Raw genomic sequence first — 27,749 nt, 5'->3', positions numbered from 1 at the left:
CCGGCGTCGGGCCGATGAGGATCTCGATGATTAGTGCAAATTATATATACGCGTACACACTTTACGTACACTCACACACATACCGTTTGACGATGGAGACATGCAGTGACGAACGTCGTCTCCGCGAGCATCGAGCTCATCGGCGCGTCGATTGCCACGGAAATCTTGAGCACTTATTCGCGTTGGAAGGTAAACAGCGACGATCGTTAACCCTTCGCGCCCGACGATATTTCCCGTTGCAAATATTCGTAATTGTTCTGACGGAAATATCGAATGGCACCTTTTGCAAGCGACATAGAGAAATATTGCATAAATCAGGGAAAGAAGAATATCTCGTTTCAACGTGTCTCCTGCGATACGTTGTACAAAATTTCATGTAGAATTTGAAACTTCAATAATTTTCCTACGTTCAACCGAATGCAGAAGGGTTAATGATTTCGCGTGAGAATTAATGCGTCGCGCTATCGTCGAATTACGCTGTTAGACATTTTTATTGAACATCCGTTATCGTACGTATCGCAATTGTTTTCCGTATGGAAACGCCGGTCACCGGTGACCACCAGCATGGCAGTCGACGCGTTTGCTTCTCATTCGATCGATTAATCTTCTAGGAATTTATCTAGGAATATTCTCGAACGAGTAGACCGGGATTTCGTCGTGACGGATCTTTCGAGGAACCGATGCTCGTGGGACGGGGGTGAAAATCGTGTGTAAGACGTTGGAACCCCCTTGCAAGTATTAGGGTAGTGTTCTTACACCGCGTACGGTTTACATTCATTATTATAAATGATTAATCCTTTTCATAATTATTATCACGTATATTACACTTATTATTCTGGTTATTATTATTATTATTAATTATTATTATTAATTATTATTACCTTTATTATTATTATTATTACCTTTATTATTAATATTATTATTACCACCGTCATCGCCATTATTATTATTACAATTATTATCATTGGTATATGTATATATATGTATATGTATATGTGTATATATATCTATATATATATATATATACGATCGTATATATTTTTTGTCTCTCGTGTAGTAACCCTTTGAACACGTGTAACCTTTGAACACCTCACTGCTACTTACTTTCGTACTATTACGTCGACGAACCGAGAACAAAAAAACGAGAAACAAACGTAAAATGGCAGAGAAAGCAAGAGAGAGAGAGAGAGAGAGAGAGAATGAGAGAACGAGAGAATGAGAAAGAGAGAAAAAGAAGAAACGAGGAAAAACTGGTCTTTAAACTCTCACTTCGATTCACTTTTTTAACGAAACCCGTCAACCGCTACTTTCTTACCACCCGCTATAACTTTACTTAACTATAACTACTACCACCACCACTGCTACTACTACTACTACTACTACTTACTTATTACTTACTTACTTATTACTACTACTACTGCTACTACTACTACTACTACTGCTACCGATTATTTATTTATTTATTTAATTATTATTATATAACATAACAGAAATTATGTTTTATTTAAGGATTAAACTGATTTGTGTTTGGTTCAAGATACGTCGTTCGTTTTATTTCGATTACTTGTTTCTTTTGCCACCAGCCACCACCACCACCACTACCACCACCACTACCACCACCACCATCACCAACCATCTCCATCCGTTTGTCCACCACCGTCGACAACCACCGGACCCGCCCTCCGACCCTCATTTCTTCCCGAGACGTTTCATTCCTCGTCGATGTCGTCGGACCAACGCGACACACTTCATCATTATTGGGCTGCGGATCTTTATGCAAACTTCACTTTTCTAAATCTAATTGGAACAAGAGTTTCCCAACGAATATCCTAAACGGGATATTCGCACATTGGATATCGGATACGAATACCATCAAATTCCCTGTAGACGCAGAGATATCCGCGGTCTAATCGTTGCGAACAAGAAAGATCATTGTAAATCGTTGAAGAATCCTGAAAGGAATCATTCGAAGTCGCGCGATCGGCGAACCGATACAACCGGAGGTTCCATCGTCGGCCGCGATCGAAAAAGTACGAATAACGAACTGAAATTCTCGACGCGAGACGATAGGGAGTAGCAACCGAGCGTCGCTTATCGCGGAGGACCGCGTGCAAACGTTTTTCAACGAATTCGATTAAAGATTCCAACACAGTCCGCGATAAAGGGTAACGAAAACATCATCTATCCGAGACGATAGGGAGTAGTTAACTATCAAAGCACCGCTTACAGTGTCCGATCGCATGGAACAACGCAAACCGAGCGATCGGTAACAAACGTCGGAATTTACAGTCGAATCAGAGTCGAGGCGGAAGATCATCGCGATGATCTGTGTCAGATGAATCCCGTAGGGCGTGGATCATCGATCGATCGAGGACGTAGTCCCTCGGTGAACCGAGTCACCCTGAGAAGATGACTCGAAAGGAGAACCGATGAAATTCACTCGCGAAATAAATGTTAAAAATCAGCAAGACAACTTTGAACTTTTCCTCGTTATCGATCGGAGAATATCGACGATCGGTCAATTCGAACACCGAATTCCCCTTTCGAGTTCGTGAGACATCAGACTAAAGCTGCTCAATGTCGCGCACAATGCATAGAAAGAGACTTAAAGGGGGGATGCGCACAAGGGACGACGGGACGCGTGCTGCTTTCAGACTGCCCGTGGTGTCATCGCGATTGACCCCTTGCCCTATGATTTCTTTCGTTGCCACGCTCGTCGAATTGCTTTCAACTCTTCCCGGTCGAACCCTGGAATACTCCTAGCAAGAAATTTTGACAGTCAACGTATGACAGTCGAAACAACACTGCTTACTTCGCACATCTCATTTCGTAAGCAGTAAATCAATCATACGCGATCGAAAGACATAATTACAACCAACGCACCATCATGCTTACAGAAACAATTGGATCATCCCATAAATAGTGTCATTCCTTTCACGCTGACTTTAATCATCGCGATCTCCATAATCCTTGGATTAATCGAACCCCACTCTCGAGAGAGATCCGAGGTCTCCCATCAGAAAGTCCATAAGAAACGATGTTACTCGTGGAATGATCTAATACGATCGCGAAGAGTTGAAGGTCGAAGCGTGTTCGACGTCGAATCTCGCGCAAGTGGGGACGCGGCTTAAATCGGCGCGCCCTGACCCGTTCTTCCCGTGCCCGGAGAGGGCGTTGATTGGCGGAGAGACAGAGAGAGAGAGAAAGAACATGCCTGCAAGAAGAGCGAGAGAGAAAGAGAGAGAGCGAGAGAGAGAGTGATGGGGAACAAGTTAATCAACCTTAATTAGAGAACTATATCACCGTACGGCTGTCACGTTGAACGTACCGTTATGCGCATTATACTTGCGTCCGCATAATCGTTGTTGTATCGCTACGAGAACGACGCACGTAACGAGGCCGTAAATCGCTCGTTACGAACGATTCCGCAGATATTGTTTGCTACCGTTGCTTCCGTCGGAGGCCGACGGTCCACCTCGTTAACCCTGCTGCGGACCTCGATCCAGCTGCGCGACGTTCGAACGATTTCATCCTCAGAGGTCGGCAACCTTCCCCCAGCGAATCGCCATTGTTCCGCGAGGTCCTTCGAGAGGCTCTGCAAAGAGTTCCGCAACGGTGAACGTGTAAATAAGAGCTGTTAGATCGAAATTCTCCGAGGTCAGACTTGATTGAATTGCGTCGAGGAGCCACAGACCTAGGTTGCCGACCCCTACCCTAGCCAAATACGAGACGAGATCGATAGGGGGCGAATTGTTGTGAACAGCCCCGCGAGAAAGGCGAGAGAACGACCGGGTCGAAGGAGGAATGTAGCGGGATCATCAGTGCGTTACGGTCATCGGTCCTGTAAGCGTCCCGTCGAAGGATCCGTCGATCGTTCGAAGGTAGATCTCCATCGGTGACAAATAAGAAACGCGGAGTCGCGCGAGGATCCATGGGTCAGACGCGTGGGTTCTTCCGGCGGACGCTGTCGAGCCGTCGACGACGCCGAACCTCGTCGCACAGCAGCGCACAAACTACTTTTTAAGGTTGTACTCGGCGTCGGAGCGCGCTCGACGTTGTCCGCCGACGAGGAAGGATCTATTCGCAACGCACAAACGCTGATCGATCGATTGCTTCTGTTAAGGCTGCCGTGCACGTTGAATGCGGTGTGCATCGCTGCGGGCGGTCGGTTTCGGTGCTCCGAGGCTTCGCGATGCATGTTGCTCGAACGGCGAAAACGGCTCGAACCGATCGCTCGTAGCGATGCATCGTCGCATGTTTCGATATGTGAGAAGTATAGGTGCAGTAGACATCCCGTGTCTTGCTCGACTACTCTCCAGCTGAAACGTAAAGGCGAGAATCGGACGCTCGGTTCTCCCGGGAAACATGGTAGTCATAAGAACATTACGGTAAACATGGACAAACTTCCGCGCCGAGACGAAATCAGACGCCAGTGTTCGTTACGACTCATTTCATCGCGTTCAGTTTCGTTTGCGTTCTTCGTTGCGTGGCTCGACCAATGACAACGCGTCGGAACCGAGGCGCGACGCTTCAGCTGCTCGATAGGGTATCGCGAGTGGAAGAGCTCCTTTGCCTCTACGAGGTTTTAGCTTCTGGGTAATCGGAAAAGACGCGAGAGAGGCCTATTGTAGCGCGAACGCGTTCGACGGGTGTTGAGTGTATGTCCTAACGAGAATTCAGTAATGAATATCGCGAACGCTCGTAGCAGCGACGAACAGGCGTCCACCGAATCTAAATCCAACGCTGTCGTTTCACGCGTGAAACTGTTGACGAGAACACTGCTTATTTGTCCGAACGGATTTGCGTTGCAACTCGGTGAATACGAACAGACTCGCGCCGTCGTTTCCTTTTGTCTTCTGCTCGGAAGACTTTTGCGGTTGATGGAATCTTGTAGCGAGCGACGCACGAAAAGGACAAAATAGGAGAGAAGAGAACGGCGGAGGATTTTTCGGGGAATTAATCGTGCAGAAGAATCTTCGAGCGGAAAGGGAGAACGGTCCTCGCGATCGCGAGACGATCGGAGGATCGTTTTTATCATTGGAAGACGGCCCGTCCTCTTCGCGAGGAGGGTGAACGGGGAAACAGCGAGATCCTCTTCCAATTCGTACCGATTCGACACGCGTCGCAGAGACTGAGACACTTCGGACGGTGTATTTTAGCGAACGTTGCCGCGATCGATACTCTTTTCCCTGAATTTTCAGGGAGCCCAGAGACCCCTGGCGTCTTCTCGCGCAGACACGGCGCAGGGCCGACAAAATGGCGTCTCGGAGGCGAGAGATCCATGATTCACCCACCGAGGACCGTCGCGCGTCGACGTAACACCTTGCTCGCTTCGTTTTTCGCCGATCGATTCGCGTTCTGTTCCCAGATTCGGATTTGTTGTTCGTTCAAGGAACGACGGATCCTCGAATCCGCCATCGGAAGTCCGTTATTCTTTCCCGCGGCGAGCAGGTTGGGGGAACATCGATCGAAAACCTCGTGTTACTTCGTTGCTCGGTCTTCTCGGGGTTGAGCGTGGACGGATGGAATGGACGAACGTGTTTCTGATTCTTCTTCGGTTGCTCTTTCGTTTGACGATCGAGTCAACCGGGCGGTCAACGTTCTTGGCGCTAGAACTACCGGACGTGTCGAAATGATTTCTGATTTCCTCGTTCGCGATTACCGAAGGGACGCGGGAACGAGACGATCCTCTTATTCGGTAATCTCTGGGAAATAGAAACGGAAAGCGAAATGTCCAAGGAGTTTCTGGGAAATTACTGAAATAAGTTGATCCAGCGACACGCGAACTGAAATACGCGTCATCCGAAATCTCGGTGAACGCGCTCTTGTAATTTCAACGGTAAGACACGAGTCGGTCGATTCGGCTGCTCGGTAGTTCTAGCGTTCGCCGTGGCTATCCCCGTCTCTCGGCTGTTCCCTCGGCTGGAGAACGCCGGCCCTTTGTGGAAAAAGGGTGCACAGCTTCTCGGATCGTTGAAGGCGGTGGGTTCGATCCTCCAGTGAGCACAATACCAAAGAGAAATTCAAAGAGAGAGAGAGAGAGTGAGAGTGAGAATGAGCGAGTGACTGTACGTGTGCATGCTGAGAGCACGATCGTGAATTAGGAGAAGGGACAGAGAAGCGCGAGGGGGGTGGGATTATTTTTACGCGATCTCGGCGGAGCACGTCCGATCGAGCAACGGGGTGAGCCGAGAGATCGCGGGAGACGACGTCTCCGAGCTCTCTAGCTTACCGTAGGCCTAACTAACTGAAACAAGAGAAACAGAAAAAAACCGAGAGCGAGAGAGAGAGAGAGAGAGAGGAAGAGTGAACGAGAGAGAAAAGGGTAAGAAGAACAAAAGTATTTATACGCTAAGCTAACTAGATAAACGGGCGAAGAGAGCGAGGGAGAGAAAGCGAGAGAAAGAGGAGTGTTCAAAGACTAAAGGGAATGGGAGGGACTGATCGCGTGCGAGGAGAAGAGAGAATGAGGACGGGTAAAAGGCCGACAGCGAGCGAGAGAAGAGGAGGGAGCTAGGAAATAACTAAAATAGAGAAGAAAATTACAAAAAAAAGAGTAATAATAAATGGCGGAGTGAAAGAGAGGGAGAGAGAGAGGGAGAGAGTGTGTGTGTGAGAGAGCGATAGAGAGAAGGAGGAAAAACGTACTCGAGGAAATTACTCCGGGTAATACAACGAGCGTACACATTGAAACCAAAAGAAATTGAAAAAGAAAATTTACCAAAAAAAAAAAGAAAGAAAAAAGAAGGTGGAGAAGGGAAAGAGAGGGAGGAGGCAGCGAGCGATTAGTGCGGGGGCGGGCGGGGGGTCGTTGTTTGATGGAGAACGATGCGGAACGGAGGGGAATACGGGAGGGGGAGGGGGAGAGAGAAGAAAGACAGCTTAAAGCGGGGTGAGGGCACAGAAACTGGGGCACGGAGGGTGAAGAAAGAGATAATCTATAATCTTCTGTACATGTTTTGATTATTCTAATTATTAATTATCGTAAACTTATTATAATAACTATTAATTAATTAAATTAATTGATATCTATGGAACTGTATTTAAACGACAAAAAAAAACGTGGTAGCTAGTTTGTCAATGGGTGTATAAATATTTAATTACGATAACTCTATAGTGATACTAAACGAAAACAACAACAAAGACAACAACAACAACAACAACAACATCACAACCACCACCACAACAACCACAACCACCAAAATAAACGAACAGAACAGACGAACAAGCAAAGACAGAACAAGATACAGTAACAGAAACAACAATAATCACAACAACAACAACAACAACAACAACAAAAACAGCAACAACGACAACAACAGCAAGAAAACACGCGTGGACGTGACGAAAATACAGGGTGGCTGATATTCTTAGGGAGAACGAGGGCGAGAGGCGAAAGAAGAGGGAATTGAACGACGACCAGATTTTTTCGTAAGCGAGAGAAAGTGTATGTCTGTATACACACGACCGACACGCCGAAACACGTACACACACGGAACGAACGTACTACACACGTACCTACCCAACTGCCTACACACGGATAACGTACACACACACGCGAATAGACACTGACGCGCAAGTATCGATACTTGTAATTATTCCACTCAGAAAACGAGGAAGGGAAAAGCGGAGGAGACGAGCAAAACACGGAAAAAGAGAAAGATAGGGAGAGAACGGGAGAGTGAGAGAGCGAGAGAGAGAGTGTAACAGGCAGAAAGACAGAGAGAAAGAGAGAGAGAGCGAGAGTGAAAGAAAGAAAGAGAGAGAGACAGAGAGAGAGAAGAAAGAAAAAAAAATATGAAATAGCCGAGAGAAAAAAATAACCGAGCGTGGATATTCAAAGAGCGATCGAAATATTTTTCAGGGTTTACGGGGCGAGGGGGCAGGGGGGTTGATCGAGGGTATCCGACGCAACGGGGTGAGTTTTCACGGTGCTTCGTGCGGGGGCTTCAACCGTTTCGTTTCCCATTTCGTCGTTTCTTCTGGAACGGAGGAGAACTCGTTCCCGTTATCTAGACACTCTTTCCTTTCGACTAGAGAGTTCGCGTCAACACGACCGCGGATCACGGTGTTTCCTTTTCGCGTTTCGCTTCAGTCCGTTTTCTTCTTCTTCTTCTTCTTCTTCTTCTCCTCTTTCGTTTCCATCCCCGTCGCGTGTGCGACAGCGAGCAAGAGGATCACGCGAGACGCGACGCGTCGCGGCGCGTTCTTCCGATCGACCTTCCAACTTCGTCGCGGCTGCCCCCCGGTTTCTTTCACCTTGCCGGTCGATTTTCGTCTCGCCGGTGAGTTAGTCCGGTCGTGTACGTCGACAGCGATGCCACAGGTAACGAACGGTGCTCGGGTGACAGTCGAGTGGAACCGATCGAGGATAACGCGTTGATCTCCGCGAGAATCTGCATCGTGTGACATCACTCATCGTATCACAAAGGCAAACGGTATTCCAATCAATTAACAATGGTTTGGTATCATAGTTAAGTTGCACTATCATTTAGCTACCCACGTGACTGAATATTTCGATTCATCGGTTCTCTCGTCGCGATTCCTTTCAAGTCATTCACGCTCTAGTCACGACTTCCGTAGCGGTCAACGCGTTAAAGCCAAGTTTCGAGGATCGCCGAACGCGTTTTTCCAGCGGCTCGCTCGCTGTGGGCTGAATTGCGGGCTTGACAAGTGTAATCTGGTTTTGTCGAGTGTTCAGGAGTAATCCGCGACCGTCAGCCGAGCACCGGAGTATCTCGATGTCGTCGCTGCTCGACGGAGGCGTCGTCGGGCCGCGAAATCGCTGTTGAAAGTCGGTCCCTTAGCGAAACGCTCGTCGATCCTCGCGCGTTCAAATGATATTCACTTCGTCGGGGGACGCGGGGGTGGAGCTTCGTTCGAGGCAACGCCTCCGGCGAGTCCACCGCAGATGGAAAACCGCCGGTAGATCAATTATTCGTGTGCAATACGTAAATTTATTCGAAGACGATCGGAGGCGAGCACTGCGCACACGCGAGCGCGCCGGGGAATTACCGTGACCACGAAGCCGCGGGTGTTCACACGGATTTCCGTTCTGTCGTGGACGGACCCGAGGGGACCGAAATCATCCACGATCGAGCGATCTTCGTTCGTTCGTCGACGCGTTCCACCGTTTTCCCCTGTTTTTCTTCTGTTTCGTTTCCCGTTATCCGGCCAGCTCGAGGATCGTTCCGAGCCGGGTTCGATCTCGATCGAAGATCCAGGTTCCGGGGATCCGTCGGGCGACGCGCAAGGATCCGCGGTCTAGCGAATCAATTTCTAATGGGATTTTAGAAGGGAAAACCGTTGACGCGGAATCAAAAATGCTCGTTGAAAAGGCTCGAGGCGGCCGCTCGTCCGACGAGCGGCGCTCGCCAGATCTCGATGATCTCGTTATATCGAAGACACATTCCATCCGGGTACGAGGGCCGTCGCGCGGAACAGAGTAGTAAGACTTCCGATTCTCGTCCACGAGTCCGTTCGATCGTCTCGGAGTTTAATCGACTTGTCCGGCTCGTTAGTTTCTCGGTGCCGATTCGTTTCTTCGATCGTTCGCACCGCTTCGTCTCGCGCGCGGGAACGCTGGATCGCGCGAACGGACCGCGAGAAGAGGAGAACAACCGCACGACCGCGTGCCGTGATAATCGGTAATAATAATAATAATAGCAAATTTATCGGATAAGAGATCGTAGAATAACGCGGCGGAAATAGGAACGGAAGGTAACAGATCATCGTGAAAACGAACGAGGAAAGTGACGTACAGTGAATCACGATTAAAAAGGAAAGAACAGGAATAGAATTTCACTTTGCTGGATCATGGAGGATTAAATTGGACCGCGGCGAAGCGACTTCCGTCGTCGAATTTCCGATTTAATCGCCGCTCGATCAATCGTCGAACCAATTCGTTGACACGGGACACGAGCTTGTTCCCGATTCGGATACAGCCGCGTGGACGAGGATCGACGAAACTTGATGCATTCCACGACGCCTGGGCCCTCGAGGTACAAAGAAAAACAAAAAAAGAAAAAAAACGAAAAGCGAAAAAAGAGACCGCGATAAATCTATATTATATTATTAGACGCGTTACCGCGAACGATCGATCTCGAATGGACCGCGTTCCCGCGAGCCATCGCCAAAAAGACAAATTTTATCCTTTTCTATTGAAAGGACGGTGGGGATTTCTATACGGGGGAATCGAATGAAAGTTTCTTCATCGACAGTATTAAGATTATAAGGGGATTTTTCTTTGCTCTGACGCCGGGGGTGGAACACGCTGTCCGAGCGTGGCGGCGTGTCACTTCCCCGAGACGCCCGACGCCATTGCGTCGGCGACGATCGATCGGCGCCGTTCAGCCCGTCGAATGCCGGGATCGGGAGGAATGGAATCTGAACGGTCGTTGTTCATTGCCGGTGAGTGGATCGTGAAATCGGCGGACTTTAAACGAACCGAACAGACATCGACGCGAACAGACTAAAACTAGAACTACCAATACGAACGACTGGTTTTAACCAACAATCAGTAACAATTACCAATTATTAATGAATAATTCTCTTACTTCGCGATTGTCATATCGCGAGGATGTTAAATGTGAAAAATCGATCTGAAAATTGTCAATTTCCAACCAACGGGAACCGAGAAACCTCTAAACGCTCGATAGTTCTAGGAACATTTCTCTCGAGCAATGTCCGTGCAGCTGAGAAACGAAGCAAACCGGGTCGGTAGTGACCCGTACCCCTTTATTCTCCTTCTACAAGCAAACATTTCAATTTCACCCTCGAAATTTCGCGGTCCACCGGATCAAATTCCATTCCGGCCGAGCCCGCGGAACATGATCTCACCCCGACGTTTTTCGACGCGTTTTTCTACGATCGCGGGCGAACGGCGAACGATCACGATCCCGGAACCGGCGCGCAAAGGGCGAGATCGCGGCTTCACAGGTCAACAGTTCTTATCACTCATACTTACTTAACATTTCCAAAAAAGCTCATTATCCGCTTATATTTCGCTTTCAGTTGAACGAGTCTTAACATCTTAATCTCCAATTATTCCCTGAGCACTGCCATTGCTATAACCAATTCAATTCATTCAATCTTCATTGCCACGTACGTTTCACCTTCAATATTCACTGTCACCTAAACTCATCCATTACGTTCGAAGCACCACATAACCTTCGTTATTAACGAACATTCCGTTTTTCCATGTACCGATCGTTTCATTTCTACGAGAAGTTAGTTTCCGACCGCGAGAGAAGCATCGATGTTGTCCCAGGCCGGCGTCGAGCCCTCGCGGAACGATTTCCGGCGCGGCCGACGATTACCAGCGTATGAGATCCCCGGCGTGAGACACCACGGATCTGTACGCTCCTAGTTGTCGCGGCGATTCCGTAATTACTAATGTAATACCAGCGATTTTACCATTACGATATTATAACGTTGTACGATATTGTAATAAGTGTTCATGGAAGTGAAACGAGAGAGGGGGAAGGGGTGGTGAGAGAGAATGTGTGTGAGAGAGAGAGTGAGAGAGAGAGAGAGAGAGAAGAAGGAGCAAAAGGTATCGACGATTTTATCGGCCAGGATGAAACGCAGTGCAATATATACGCTTTTCGTCGTTCTCGGACCGATCGTGGTCCCCCGGGCGCGCGGGGCACGTCGAAAATCCAGTGGACAACACGTCGGAGACAGGGGATTACGAGAAAACCGGGGCGGAAGGGGTGGGCGCGCGACAGGTGGAAAGGAGGGGTGAAAAATCGCGTGGATTTCTACTTTCCGTCGCTCTTCGACTACTTTGCTCGCGATCGGCGACCCGTGCGCACTGCCGGACACGTGCGACTCGCGTCGTGCAGCCTCCATTGACAGTTTTGACTAATAAACATCGAATGTTACTGTTGAGATTCGAGGAACGCGAAATTGTTTGAGATTAGTGGTTTGTACTGGTTCGATTTCGGAAAAGGAACCGTTTCGCGTTTTCTTTGCTTCTGTTTCGTCGTGAGTAAAGTATCGGAATTGGCTTGGAGAGTTCAAAGGTTAGAAGAATCGGTGAAGGAATTGTAGAATTTCCATCGAGTCTATTCGTGAAATTTCAGTTGATTTAAAGAATGCGCGAGTGTTCGTTCAGAGATAATTGGTACAGTTATAATCGTGATTAAAGTGTTCACCTTGCCGATTATTGGCATTTCGATGATAAGCTCATCGAGTTCAGCTCTCGGCCGAGATTCGCGCGAGATTCCGGTCACGACGGTGCGCGCGGGGTCGAAAGTTCACCGGACGTTCGTGCCGCGCGAGGTCATCGGCGTCGACTTGTTGGGAACGGGATCACGACCGCGTGAGATCAACGCGAAACAATCTGTCCGAACCGTTACGAATCGTCTTTAGAGAGAGAAAACTAAAAAATAAAACGTTTTACAGCTTTAATGGGAAACAACCGTAGACGTAAGCGAACCACGGAGGGCACTAATTTAAATGGAACAAAGGGAAATCAAAGCGAATTAAACTAGACGAGGTAAACCGCCGCGAAAACCGAATAAATAAAAAAAAAGCTAAACCTAAACTAAACTAAACTAAATGGAGAGAAAACGAAAAAGGGTGATTTTTAACAAGAAAAACGAGAGAAAAAAAAAGTGGACGCGAGGGTGACACGAAAGGGTTGCGGGGATTCGGGGCTGTGCTTGGGGGGAGGGTAGGGAGGGAGGGAGGGAGGGAGGGAGGGAAGGATAATGGGGAGGAGAGGAAGCGGAACGAACGGGAACGTGAGAAAAGAGCAGGAATATGTAGATATACATGTATATTAATATATATCGATATATTAATACTATTAATACTATTATTAATATCATTATTAATATATTATTAATATATTATTATATAGTAATGTATTAATATATCGTTGATCGGTTCATTGATTCGTTACCCCGAATTATCACTATTAGTTCGCCAGTTTTTGCGTGCGAGAGTGCGAGAGATAGAGAGAAAGAGAGAGAAAGAGATCGAGAGATAGAGAGCGAATGGAAAAGAGAGAGAGAGAGAGAGAGAGATAGAGAGAAAGTAATACGAACACGAGACACACTGACACCGTGAAGAGAAAAGAAAAGTACGTTTCGTCCTCTTTTTCGATTGTCGTCCGGACGGACAACGAGACCGACGGCTGCTACCGAATGATTTTGTAACTTAAGGGAAATATAAATCAGTTGCTCTTCAAATCTGACACGAGGCGTGACTCTTCTTTCACCCAGAAAAATATCGACGCCGCTCGTTCTCGATTCGTTTCTTTTTCTTTCCTTGGTTTCCGTTCCGGTCGGAGGAAATCGGGAGGTCATCCTCGGTTATTCGCGCGATCGACGGGAGAGAAAAGGGGAGAGCGATCCTCTTCCCGTCTCGCGGCGACCGATCCGACGACGCCTCTTCGCTTCCTGTGTCGTTCCGCCTCGTGCATCGCGTTCGCGCGGCCCGATACGTCGTCGCGCGCGAATTTAACAATGTGATACGCGTATATTAATTAATCGATAGACCCCGACGAGCCTGTCGGAGAGAGGAGCTGTTTGGAACCAATTCACGGTGGACGGCGGCGGTGCTCGCGTTGCCGGGACACGGGCCGCGATGTGGCTGCGCGCAGAAACGAGAGAGAAACCTGGGAACAATCGAAGAACTCGCTGTCGGAGATTACGTCGCAAATTAGTCGGCAGCGCGCGTATCCTGAGATTACGAGTCGATTTCGCTCGCGCGGAAGGGGCATGCGCTGCCAGCGAACTTGTCACCTTTTCTCCTCGGCGACCGTCATATTTACCGATGACAAATATAATTCGCTCGCGCTAATGAAATCAAGCAGAACAGTCGCAGATCGCGACGGTCGCGGAATAAAATACAAACGCGAGTCACTGTCAACGTCGCGAATTATTTATCCGTGCATCTGTATTATCTCGCCAACATCGAAACATCGAACACCGGGATCGCTGATGTCGAGCGAAGCTAATCGAGTTCGGCCACTCGACCAGCGTCGCCGTCGCGCCAGCTTAATTAGACTTCGAAACGAGGAGGAAACCGAAGAGCGAGGAGAGACGAGTGGAGTATCGGTGCGTTTTAGCGCCGCCGGGGGTGTCGACGGAGGGACGAAGGTCGGGGATCGAAACGTCGCGCCCTCGGAGGGGGTTGAAACCTCGGCCGCGGTTATCCGTCGGCGATCGCGCGAGGCAATGGCTACCGAGACGAACGAGAGTGAGAGAACTGGGAAACGCGGAAACGTTGACGGAAGAAGCATCGACGAAGGGAGAACGGAGAGGAGAAGAAGATTGCCCGGCGAAGACGCGCAGGCATCGTCCGAGCGGAGATCTCGAGGCCCACGACGGGACCGAGGCGAACGGGAATAAGTAAACGTTAAACAAATAACCGGAATAAGCGGAGGTTAGACGAAATAACGGGGGACAAGACTCGGAGCGAACGGAGGCGACTCGCTCGCCTTCCTTCGTCGTCGAGTCGAGCCGGTGATTTCGGGATTAGGCTTAACAACCGTGGGTGACCCGCGAACCGAGAGCAAAGTCTGATGATGGGACACGCGGATTGTCGCGGAACTGGTGCGGGGAGGGGCGGGGGTGGGCAGCCGAGGGATTGGGCGCGGCGCGAGCAACGTGTTCGGACGTCGGTGGGCGGCGCGCGGGCGAAATGGGGGAACGAGACAAAATAAAACGCGGATTATAATAGAGTAATGTATTTTATGAAGGGTTTTAATACGGTACTGATAGCGATATTGTAACTGTAACTGATAAAACAAAGGCGCTATTTAAATGTGACGACGTGTACGAGGGGCGAGCGAGGGGAGTACTCAGCGTGCGAGTGCGGGAGAGAACGGTGTGCCGAGCGAAAACGAGACAGTGCGTGAGTGCGAGAGAAAGAGAGGAACGGGGAGAGAGGGAGAGAGAGCCGTGAGGTACGAGGTCACTGAGTAATACTGGTCATACGGTAATGGTAAACTAATTTACGTTACTAAGTAAGGATTAAAGAGAAACGATTTAACGATAGGCGATAGAGACGTGCGACCGAGACGTCGAGACAGGAAAGAGAATGGACGGGATAAAGAGTTTTATTAATGAAAGAGGACGATGTAAGCGACTTAAGGGTGAACCGGCGGCGAAGGGGTCGAGGACGCCGGACGGTCGCTGCGCTTCTTCGGTGCTCGGGGGAGGTCGATCCTCGATCCCGGACCGCTTCTACCCTCGTTTCCCTTTGGCTGTGAATCGCTTCTCGCCGAGAGTTCGCGGCAGAAACGGGGAAGGGGAGAGGCGGGGTTTAACCTTTCACCTACCGTGCTCGTGGTGTAGCGAATTTCGCGACATCTTGCCGCTATAGTGGCTTTCATTGTTTCTTCGACGCGTTGTGTCGAACGCGATTGCACTGCGGGAAATTATCGAATCGCTGGACAAAATTCTTAATATTTCTCTTTGAGTCAACATTAAATAAACATTCAGCGTTATCAGGATTTTACGCGTACCTTTTATTATTGCAACTTGTACGCGATCCGAGGAATATTCGTTTCGAATCCGAGAATTATATTTACTTTATAGATACGGACAAATTGTAATCATGAAATTCTATATTAACGAAACATAGGAGAAATTAGTGCGCTTGGACGATAGAATTATTGAAAACCTTGGAAACAAAGTTGAACCGAAAACTAGAACAGCTTCTTGGTAGGTGAAAGGTTGAGCGTCCCTCGAGGACCGGTAGAAGAACGAGACCGTGATATCCCGGTGGTTGACCGGCGCCGGTGGATCCGGATGATTTTCTGTGAAAAAGGTGTTTGCCGATCGATCGGGATCTCCTTCTCGCCCAAGGGGAGGAGACATCTCGGGCGAACGTCTGATGCTTCCATTGATCGAGGAACGATTCCACGGATAGGGATAGTGCCCGTCGAATTGATCGATGTTAATATCTTTCTATGTGTAATAAGGATAAACGTATCAATCGGATCGCGTCCCGTAGCGAGAAGTATTGACGAGAAAACGGAAAACCAAAGAAACAGGAGGAACGGGAATAAAAATGGACTGCACAAATCGTAAGTGATAATAAACGACGTATTATATGTACGCGTAGCGATGTAATATCGGCCGTAGGGGACCGGGAAAGAGCTCTTACCGAGAAGAGAGCACGCGCGAGAGGGAGAGAAAGGAACAGAGTGAAAGGGAGAGAGAGTGAGAGTGAGAGAGAGTGTGAGAAAGAGAGAGTATCGAAAGAGAAATTCGCTGAACGCACGATTTAAACCGAGGAACGGAACACGTGAACGGTGAGAAACGGACGCGTAGGGGTTATTTATTATTAAACGACAATGTTTAGGCGACCGCGGGGAGGGGTAGGGTCGAGGGGGGTGGGGGACGAAGCAAAGACTGACATCCGGGGAGATCGGCTCGAGGAAATCGGAGAGCGTCGCTTCGGCCCCTTGGAAGCGGCAACCTTCCCGACAGCGAAGTCTGCGGGTAGACGCGAGCCAGTAGATTCGGATAGCGACTGGTCAGACACACAGTGTACACAGCGCACCGATTACGCCACCGCCAGTCGGGGTGAGCCGCGCGTGGCGACTGGACGGCTGGCGGGAATCATTTTGATCGATCCCTTTCTTTTGAAGGGACCTTTTCTTTTGATAAGAATTTTGCGCGCGTGGTCGCACGCGGATTATAGCTACCGTTCATCTTGAGGTGCGGGAGTCTAAGTGGGCTCAAAGTGTTTCTACAGTGCTCCCAGTGATTTATTTCATTTGTGTTTGTGTTGGGAAGAATTTGTGTTGGGTTTTGAGTGTTCGTTTGGGTCTTGAGGTAATCTAAATACGGTAATACTCGTAATTTGTTTATTCGGTATCAGTTGAGTTAATGGTTTATCGCATTGACTGTCGTGAGAGTTTGCAGCGTTTTGTTAGAATTTTTATTCCTTCGTGCTTAATGATATTGGAAGTAATTAGTAATGATTTTTTATTAGTACTCGTATTATTATTATCTACTAATTAGTAATGATTTGGTATTATAATTCTCATATTACTATTATCTACTAATGAATAACGATTTGGTATTAGTACTCGTGTTACTATTATCAACCAGCTTATGTTACCAAAGATTTTTATTCAATATCAATTTTCGTACTGCGATTGTTTTCGAGAAATTTCAAAACTCCAGTCATCTACCGTGTGGCAGTCACGTGTTAGAGAATTTTCCGTAGCAAATGGGAGGCACTCGTGTACGTAAGTTAGGATGTATTTCGCGTCCGATCACGCGCGGACTTATACTACTGTCGACCGTGCAGAGGCCTAAGGTTCACGCATCGACCGAACAATTCGCGAAAGTGACCGAGCTTCTTCCTCTTTCCAATTGTATCTGACGTCAGCGCCGAGAAAATGTTTCGGTCGAGCGGATTGGAGGTTACCGTTCGACAGCGGAACAGAACAACGAACGTTTCACGCTTGTTCTCGCCGGTGACCGATCGTCGTGTCGATCCTATCGATCGCGAGACGTGACACGAGCGATAGCTCGACGGGGGCAGGGAGCAGAGGGGAGGGAGAAAGTGAGAAAGCACGAGAAAGGGAAGTCGACGGATTTCAATTCCGAGTAATTCGCGAGTGACAGTCGAGGAGAGAACGTTTCTTTCGGTTTCAGTTTCGATGTTTTTCTTTTCCCCGTTTTCAATTCGACGATTCGACGTGTAGCAGGCGTGTGAACCGAGTTCGCGGACGAGCCGTCGCCGCGAAGGATACCGTGCGATCACTGTTATTATCGATCCGTTGTATATCGATGCACCGATCGGTCGCGCGAGGATATCGATACGTCGATGGCCGTCAGTCGATCGGCCCGTACATATCGACGCGCCGACGCGTCTAGCCCGGCGACCGATCGATCCGATTGAAAATGTCGCGGCAGTAGATTACTTAACCTCTTAAAGAGTAGAACACGAATTCGTCTAGCGCTCTCTCGAACGGACTTCGAACCGACGTTTCTTTCTGTACACACCACCTTTGTTCGAGCAACCCTTTCCGGCTACGAGGCGGGACAGGGGAGGTTTTTCGTTTGACTTTCAGTGTTAGGAGAACGATAAAAAGGGAAAAAAAAAGGGGGAAAGGGACAAAGAAAAGTCGCGGATGAAATCTAACCTATATATGTGTATCTGTATTTAATTATTCGTCATTTATCAATATTACCGTGTACTTATCGCATGATTATTAATTACTTACTCGTATTATTTATGCAGCTACAGTATAGGGGGAATCCATTCAAATATTTACGTGGAATTTAGATATATCTAATAATATACATTATATTATTGCATTATATTATTATATTATATTACATTGCATTATATTACATTACCATTTATATTGTATTGCATTATATTACATTACGGTACATGTATATGTATATTTCTCACGTGAAACGTTTTCGAGCATCTCGTGACCACCGCGACGGCCATTGTTGTGTGCGACAACCGGCTTATACACGTACACACGCGTATACCGGGCGTGCTTTTTAAGAGGTTAATCGGGGATACCGATTTTAATATGTAGTTCAGAGCAAGAAGCTTCCTCTACATACGCACACGTACGTACACATCCAACACACACGTACACGCACATACACGGGGAAAAAAGGGAGAGAGAGAGAGAGAGAAAGAAAGGAAGAGAGAAAAAGTGATACACAATCGAGACACACACATTTCCATTTATACATCATACGCGTGTCTTCTTGATAGTTTCAAGTTGAACCTCGAATTATTATTGAATTCGCCGTGACCTCGTAGCATCTTGATTCTACACGATTCACAATAATATCGTCGATCTGGTTCAGCGTTGATAGAACGTCGTAATTCGATGATTAAATTGTCCGTCGTTCGACTTGGCGTTAAAACAAAATACTGGACGATCACGTGACCAGGGCACGTGCTAGCAAAAGGGGACCCAGAACATTTCTAATCGCGATTTTCAGTTGACATTTTGAACGACCGTTAACTCGTTAAGAGAATCGAGAAGAGACGATTGACCGGTTGTTTAAATACTGGTTGTGTCGACGACAGATTTTGATTCAGATTTACTGCGAAGGGACACAGTTCTGCTCGACAGAAAATGGATCGGTGAGAGGCTCGGAACGTGTTTTGTTTTAATCTCAAGTTGGACGTTGGACAGAAATTCGAGGTTAGCTCTAGCTACGAAAAAACCAGTCAGGCGAATCGAGTGAAACGAAAATGAAATAAGAGATGATACATACATACGCATACGTACATATATGTACACACACACATGTACACGCACGAACACGTAACACACGATTCTCTCGTTGTTGATGACACATATAAGTATTTAGGAGGGACAGAATTATTTTCTCGTGGAAACAACGATGGAGTGTTCGGTCCTGTTCATTCCGTCGAGGCATTCCTCGTCGCTACCTCAACCATTTCCGTCGTGAATACCGTGTTCCAATGGGAACGGAGCCGTTTCACGATTCTGGGGCAACGAATCAGGAATGCATCGAGAATTTACACAGATAGTTATCTTTGCTGTACTTTTTCTACGCCGTATACATGAAGGTGCACACACGCCCATGCATATGTGGAGACAACATACACAGAGACACGAAATTCGAGACCCACACAATCGCGCGCCTAACCTCCAAAATGAAGGAAAGACGGGAAAGGAATATTTACTTAAAATGGAGAAACGCGTGATACGCGGCTACACACGTTTTCATAGATGGTACGTCATCATACGTAGGACACACGTACACTTACATACATACATACATACATACATACATACATACATGCATTACAGCAGATACACGTACACATAAAGAGGAGACCATTCACGCACACGAGAGCACACACATAACAATAATTTAAAAAAAAAAACAAAACGAAGAGCATCAACAAAATAAGAACAACATTTTCGACAACACGTGCGCGCCATCACAATTGTTGATATAAATTGCGATCCATGATTATTACTATTTACGATATAATTATTATCTTGCATTGTCTAGTCATACGTTATTATTGTATAACTAACGATATTAATTATTAATTAACCTGTACTACCTAGTCGCATTATGTGTTGCATAAAAGAAAAAAAAATAATTATGAAAATTCCGAAGACGAAAAGCGGAAGACAGAGAGTAAGAGAGAGAGAGAGAGAGAAAGAGAAAAGAGTGTATGCGTGCGTGTGTGTGAGAGAGAGAGAGAATGAAAAATAACAGAGCAAACGAAGGAAAGACGGAGAGAATGAAAGTGAAAACGAGACGATTGAGTGAAAGAGAGAAAAAGAGCGAGCGAGAGAGAAGGGAAAGGGGTGAACGAAGGAAGAGACGCGAATCGGCGATGATAGCGAAATTGTTCGATGATTAAATTGCGTAGAATGGTGACGACGATGTTTGGTGATGATTGTGGCAATGATTACGGTCGTGATTACAACCGGATGATGAACAAGCAACAACGGTAGGCACAATATGTTCCCAAAAGATGAAAAGAAGCGATTTAGAATATAATGAGAGAGAAAGTGAGTGAGAGAGAGAAAGAGAGAGAAAGTGAGAAAGTGTGAGAAAGATGGTGAGAATGAGGAAGAGAGGGAGAGGAGTCGGATGAAAGGCGCTTCGACGCGGCCGTGGCGCGCTCGTCGATCGAGATCAATTATTTCGACGATCGGTAAAGTGATTATTGATTTCGGGGGTTGGTGAGGGTCGCTCAGAAACAGAAACTAAGGGTGCTTGAATAACTACTTTTAGCCATGATTCGTCGATAGTTGTAGCAAGAAATGATATAGACTGTTGATGGAGATGTCGATTTTCAGAGAGAAGATTCTAAAAGTTATTGTAATTAAGCATTTCGAGAATTTGTGGACGCGACGAGGGCGTACAACGATGTGAAAGTTCCAAAAAGTCCGTGTCCTCTACGCGAAAATTGTCGTCCGCTGGATTCACCGTCCGGTGGTCTTTACCAGCGGACAAACCGGACAGAAACGCGCGCGCGCGATCCCCGCGATTCGCCGGCGTCCATAAATCCGCGAATTGTTAAGTCATATCCGCCCACAGAACACGTCGAGCTAACGAGTAAGTAGTACTATCAGATATACGTTCGAAGAATCGAAGAGACAAGTATCCCAGCCTTCGACGGTGTTCGATCGCCGGTAAGGTTCGGTTACTTTTTTTCGAGTGTGTCGTTTCTTCGATCGACGAATCAGGCGGAGACTCGATCAGTTCGAGCGATCACGACTGCAGGGGCAGCCTGTTTAGTTAAGGAACAGAAAGTGAACATGACGATGATGAAAATGAAGATGATGATGATGATGATGATGATAATGATGATGATGATGATGATGATGATGATGATGATGATGATAAATGGTGATGATGATGATGATGATGATAATGATGATGATGATGATGATGATGATGATGAAGAAAAAAAGAGAGAGTAACACTGTCGCCCGTGCACGCGCGCGTCGCGTGTATCACGTGTCACGTCATGACGCGCACGTGCGTACCGGTGTAGCAGTAAAAAAAAAACAAAACGAGTATTAAATATATGCGGGGGCCGTGGAGAGGAGGGAACCTTCCTTTACTCAAAGAGAAATCTGGATAGATCGTTCTACGATCCATCTACTGTTTCCCTATTATATCTGGCAATCGAATGACGATGACAAAAAAGAAAACATGATCAGAGGAAATGCATCAAATCTGTAACACTTGATATTCTCCGTTTCGAAATGCATTCCCGTCACAGCAAAAGAAAAAAATGAATCTCGAAATATCTTACCGTGCGTTGTCTCTCCTTCCTGCGAAATTGTACCCTCCTCCCTCCCTCCCTCCCTCCCACCAGAGGAGAGCTCGCGGGCCCTATATTGCAATATTTGTACTTTTCCATGTTGAAACCTCGATATACAATAAATTATATTAACAAACTTTGATCCTCCACTCATTTTGTCCAGATAAATTATTATTTCTATCTCGGAGTTTCTATTTCATTTCTGAATGTGTACTTAAGATTTATCTGACAATTCTCTTTCATTCATGGTAGGAGCAAAGGAATAAACATTGCGTAATATCGTTGCGAATACATTTATTCATGGACCAAAGTACAATCGTGAGATGCGGCCATTCGTTTTACATTATTTCTCTAGAATCCAGGAACTGCTCGAACGAATAACGGAAAATATTTTTAGCAACGCGACACTGCGATGGTGTAGAGTATCCTTGTAGACACAGTTTTCAGTACGAGATCTTAACATGAGGCAATACAAATCTTGTATTGATCAGGTAAGTGTCACCTTTGTATTTATCGATTTGTACAAAATTAATGGTGAAAGACAGAAGCACGATCTTCGGCAGCGAACAATTGTAGTTTCATTTCTTATGAGCGTGTGGCTTTTTAGGAGCAAATTCTAAGCCTCTTATATAAGTCTTTTTAATTTGATATTTCTCTGCAAAGAAGCAAAGGATTCATTAGACTGATAAAATACCAATATTCTTTGTATAAAAAAAATAAGAAACTTTACTTACCAGTTAGTAACTTGTATACATATAGAATTTGATTTCCTTGGACAAGAACGCTGGGAGTTTTCTTTCCTGGTTCATCTGTAATCGTTGCACTTGCTCCAATGTTTTGGCACTCCTTACTAAACTCTTTGGAGTTTATACCGAACGTTTCCAAGTTATTTACTAGTGTAACCTTTCATGTGAAACATACGCGAATTTAGTTTCTCAATTTTTCAATGGTCGACTAACAACACAGACAACTGTAACCAATTTTATACTTTGAATGTCAATTTTAAAAGGATCATTATACCTTCTTGCCGCCGGACCGAACTGTAACCCTCATATCAATGGGTTCCAACTTTCCTGTATGCAGCAGCTTATTCCCTGCTAACGTGACTTCGTGCATGTGCGTCATACGTCCTATAAACTTATTTATTCCGTCCTCCATTGTGACCGTCACCTGATCCGCTTTGGTTCTCATTATACCTGCTAGTTGCGGGTTCAATTTCAATATCCTGCGAGCAGAAGAAGTTAGTCGATCGTGCCACCGAACCGTGAAACGCGAGGGACAAAACATTGCTCACTTTCCGTCTTGTAGGTTCTCCCTTTTCACGTATTCAGTGAAACATTTTCTGATCTCAGCTCTTTTCATTACGTCCCCTTTTCTGCAATCATCGTATGGGAGTAAAATGTACATAATTCGGATCATATAATACAGCATAATGGTATATGATGTAACAGTTGTAGACTTCTGCTCTGCACAGAAAATCATTCTCTCTGGAATTATCGTATCGCGGTAAAAATGGTATCTCCCTAGGCGTGACGCTTTATACTCACTCGTATCCGAACTTCGACAATACTGGTACAACATCCGCGGTTACCCTGTAACACTCTGAGACCACCGCCGTGTTCGATACGGCTGGTTCCAACGGTGTGGGTTCTTCTAAAATGACTAATTCCCTTAACAGTGGATGGTCAAACTGCAACAGATCATTTATTAATTCTTATACCGTGACAGCGAGCCTTATAACGCGATAGTATTACCTTAATTGATAATAAACTTTCAACACCTTTTGTCACAGAAGTATTAATAACACCTTTCGCTTTCATTTCTGCTAAGAAGACAGATAACTTTTTGTACCGCGACTTTTTTATGTCTATATTCTTATCGGGCGGACACGCCGCCATCAGGTGATTTTTAAAGAAATTCGACACCAACATTGGTAAATCGCTAGACTTTAGCGATGTCTTGCATGCTTTCAGAAAGCAATACTCCAACAAAGTATCCATTTCTTGTACCGGATCTATTGTCATCTCTTCAGTTTCTATTTGTATAGATTCTTCTGGCTCTGGTGTTTCTATTTGTACAGACTCCACTGTTTCATCTATTATATTTTCCTACAAAGATAAATATTAAATATTTCAGAAAATTCTTTCAAGTAATTAATAAGATTATATAAAAAATCACCTTGCAAGAAGATTCATTTACTAGCTCATTCTTATTAGAAACTTCTAAGTTGTTCATCTCATCAATAAGCGAATTATCATTGTTTTCATTAACTGGACTGTTGTCTTTGTCTTCTGTATCTTCTAACTTCTCATCACTCATATTAACATTTGGTGGACCTAAATTTGGCCTTATGGGTGGCTTTCCCAATTGGCAAAGTGTATCGCCCATTACGTGCAAGATTTCTACACATTTTCCATAACCTCCTGACATATACATATCCTCGCTAGATAATGCAGTAAGGCCAACAGCTACAGATGCCTGTGTGCAAAGTAAGTATGCTTATACTTCTCTGTAAAACAGTAACAATAATAATGCGTACAAACCTTATTGTCATCTGTATCAACTGAAACAGGTGTACCCTTCTGCAATTTGCCAAAAGAATACAATGTCACTGGTTCTTTGATAACCACCCCAGGCAGCATTAAATCTGCACCACCTGCTAATTTTGAAATCACTGGTTGCCGTGTTGTAAAAATTGTTAACAAGTTTGGATGATGCCATAAAGTATATATAGTTGGCAATAATGGTAAATGTAAAGTATCAACTTGGAAAAACATGGGTATTTTGGCAACGCAGTATACTTTGCACAATTGCCCATTGTGAGCTGTAATCTTCATTACACATATAGCCTCCTTCTTGGGTATTAACAATTGTGTGTCTTCATCTGTCAGTGTTGGATACGCTGACAGAATTTCTTGACATAACTTTTTCCTAATTAAATATAATAGAAAAATGTGAAATACATTTGCACTTCGCTTGATCATTCCATAAATACTCTTTAATGTTTATTTAAATCAGTACCAGACAAATTTGCGTTATTTATGGGATAATTTTACAAGCATATCAACGTTCATATTTGAAGCAACTAACCTTTCTGTACCCTTTAACTGATTGTTCGATTTAACTTTAAAAGGCTTAATAAACATCCTGATTTTAGTATTTATTCAGATAGTTAATCAATAACAAACGAATCCTGAACGAAAAGTCAATCTACTGGATTTGCGAAGTACAAATGACACTGGGACCTTACAGGCTGTGCAACCCATTACTTCTTTATTCGCACAACCACCGATGGTGGCACTAGTGGGCTTTATCAAAATGGCACAGACTTAAAGTCCGCGTTTGCTAGGGCAAGTATTATTAGTCAAAGACATCTATTTTAATTTCTGCCTACTTTTACAAAATTATTCAATACATAATTTTACCAATAAAATATACAAACATGGCTTCCAGGTGAGAAGCCGTAAAGTGCCATTAAATACTTGACCATAGAGACTTCACCATTCTTAGACATTACCGGGAAATTGGGGTTCTATGGGAGTGGGGATAGACGGGGAAAGTATAAATCCACCCATCTAGTGCTACGAAGACTCATTCGCGTTGTGACCATAGAACGAGTAGGTTACTCAACCAACTAGAATTGCACATGTCCGTAAAACAGTTAGATTAACCATCTTAGAGAATTTACGAAATTCATTTTCTTAGATGCTCAAATTATTTAACAAAAATACATATTTTGCACTCTGAAGATTTCCACGGTTATCCACCCATCCTCAATTCGAGGGGGTGAACCTCCTACAATGTTAAAGCTTCTCGGTTACAAAATTCTCAGGATAAAACACGGTTCCAGTTTTCTGCAGGTTTCATAACTTTAAAATAACAATTAAAAGTTGTTCCACTTTGAACACCAACGCAAGTGGAACGGGCGAGCTGCACAGCTTGTTTCACATGTTCCCAAACTCCGAAACTCCGAGTTTCTTTAATTTGAGCACATCGGTAAGTGATCCTGCCAACTTTCAAGGCATTTACGAAACAGTAAAAGGCCCACAGTTTCGAAAATTCAGAGCTTTTTAGTTTGAGCCACATGGAAACTGAACTTTCGAGCTTTTGAGCACGATTTAAAGAGAGTGCGAGCTTTTGAGCCAACAGGTGCATTATCAGTACCGAAAATTGCGAAAAACAGTGAGCTTTTTTAGTTTGAGCCCTCGGGACAGAGATTGCGAGCTTTTGAGCGAAATTAACGGCATAACAATGCTCTTAAACAACCAAACATGAAGCTTTTTAGTTTGAGCCACACGGCAATAAAGCTCGACAGCTTTTGAGCCAAAATTAAGGCGACTCGATTTTCAAATAATACAAAATCGAGAGCTTTTTACTTTGAGCCACTGAAAAGAAAAGGCCTCGAGCTTTTGAGCGAATTTGGGAGGACTAGAGTCCCAAAAATCACAAATCAGAGCTTTTTTAGTTTGAGTCTCGCGCAGGAGTAGCTCATGAGCTTTTGAGCCAAATTTGGGATACCAGAGTGCCAGTAACTACAAGAATGGAGCTTTTTAGTTTGAGCCAGCGAAAGAGAGGTTGCGTGCTTTTGAGCCAATTTTGAGGGGCTAGAGTTCCCAATCTTACCAAATCGGAGCTTTTTTAGTTTGAGCATCATATCGGGGATAGCTGTGAGTTTTTGAGCAAAATTTTTGTGAAACTTGAGTTTCAGAAATTACAAGAACGGAGCTTTTTTAGTTTGAGCCTCGCGCGGAGAGCTGGCGAGCTTTTGAGCCAGTTTTGGGATACTAGATTTCCGAAAATTATCAAATCGTTAGCTTTTTTAGTTTGAGCCTCGCCAAAAGGAGGTTGCGAGCTTTTGAGCCATTTTAAAGATATCACATTAGCTAATTACGTTTCCGATCGAGAGCTTCTTTAGTATGAGCCCCATGACATAGAACGTGCGAGCTTTTGAGCCACTTTTGGAGCATTAAAATGCTATTAAATTCAAATTTTTGGAGCTTTCTTAGTTTGAGCGCGAAGGTGAGAGTGCTTGCGATATTTTGAGCCATTTTTAGTATGTGACATGGGCCCAAATATTCCAAAACTGAGAGCTTCATTGATTTTAGCCCCAAGACAAGAGAGCTAGCGAGCTTTTTCCCCATTTTTGGGACATTGCATGGGTCCAAATTTCGGAAACTGTGTGCTTTTTCAGTTTGAGCCCTACGGCAATGAATCTGGCGAGGTTGTGAGCTTATCTTGCTACCATACAAGGGCCCAATATTCCAGCACTGGGAGCAATTTTAGTTTGACCCTCACGGTAAGAGAGCTTTGTAGGTTTTGAGCCACTTTCGGAACAGTAAAGATCCAAGAAGTCGAAGGAATAACTCTTTCGAGAAACTATTACAACACCCGCAAGAGACCCCCAGAATCGGCGAACTTACACGAGAGAGCCCTCACAACGGCTTTGAGACCCGTCGAATTGGTGTGAGAGACACCTCGAACCCTCGCGAGAGACCCCCCCGAATCAATGTTTGAAACCCGCGAATAGATGTGAGAGACCCCAACAAACCCCCGCGAGAGACTTCCAGAATCTGTGGTTGAGACCACCCAATAGATGTGAGAGACCCCCAGGAACCCCCACGAGAGACTCCCCAGAATCAGTGTTTGAAACCCGCGAATAGATGCGAGAGACCCCTAGGAACCCCCTCGAGAGACCTTCAGAATCTAAGCTTGAGACCCCCTAATAGGTGCGAGAGACCCCCAGGAACCCCCACGAGAGACCCCCGAAATCAGTGTTTGAAACTCCCGAATATATGCGAGAGACCCCTCGAACCCCCTTGAGAGACCTCCGGAATTTGTGGTTGAGACCCCCCAAGAGGTGCGAGAGACCCCCAGGAACCCCCACGAGAGACCCCCCAAATCGGTGTTTAAAACTCCCGAATATATGCGAGAGACCCCTCGAACCCCCTTGAGAGACCTCCGGAATTTGTGGT

At 45.8% G+C, this 27,749-nt stretch overlaps 1 protein-coding gene across 1 annotated transcript; it reads right to left on the bottom strand.

Moving 5' to 3' along the window:
* Positions 1-22,062: 22,062 nt before the first annotated feature.
* On the bottom strand, positions 22,063-25,079 carry eIF2D (eukaryotic translation initiation factor 2D). The gene is made up of 9 exons (XM_031983437.2): positions 24,868-25,079; positions 24,321-24,708; positions 23,956-24,255; positions 23,532-23,885; positions 23,325-23,467; positions 23,072-23,152; positions 22,798-23,002; positions 22,512-22,680; positions 22,063-22,432 (listed from the first exon to the last, which is right to left on the bottom strand). The coding sequence occupies exons 1-9, from the start codon at positions 24,921-24,923 to the stop codon at positions 22,356-22,358; spliced, it is 1,773 nt and encodes a 590-aa protein (XP_031839297.2). The 5' UTR covers positions 24,924-25,079; the 3' UTR covers positions 22,063-22,355.
* Positions 25,080-27,749: the final 2,670 nt, after the last annotated feature.

This window comes from Nomia melanderi, chromosome 2 (genome assembly GCF_051020985.1).
Source record: "Nomia melanderi isolate GNS246 chromosome 2, iyNomMela1, whole genome shotgun sequence".
Taxonomy (NCBI): domain Eukaryota; kingdom Metazoa; phylum Arthropoda; class Insecta; order Hymenoptera; family Halictidae; genus Nomia; species Nomia melanderi.
This window is presented reverse-complemented; position numbering and strand designations above follow the sequence as displayed.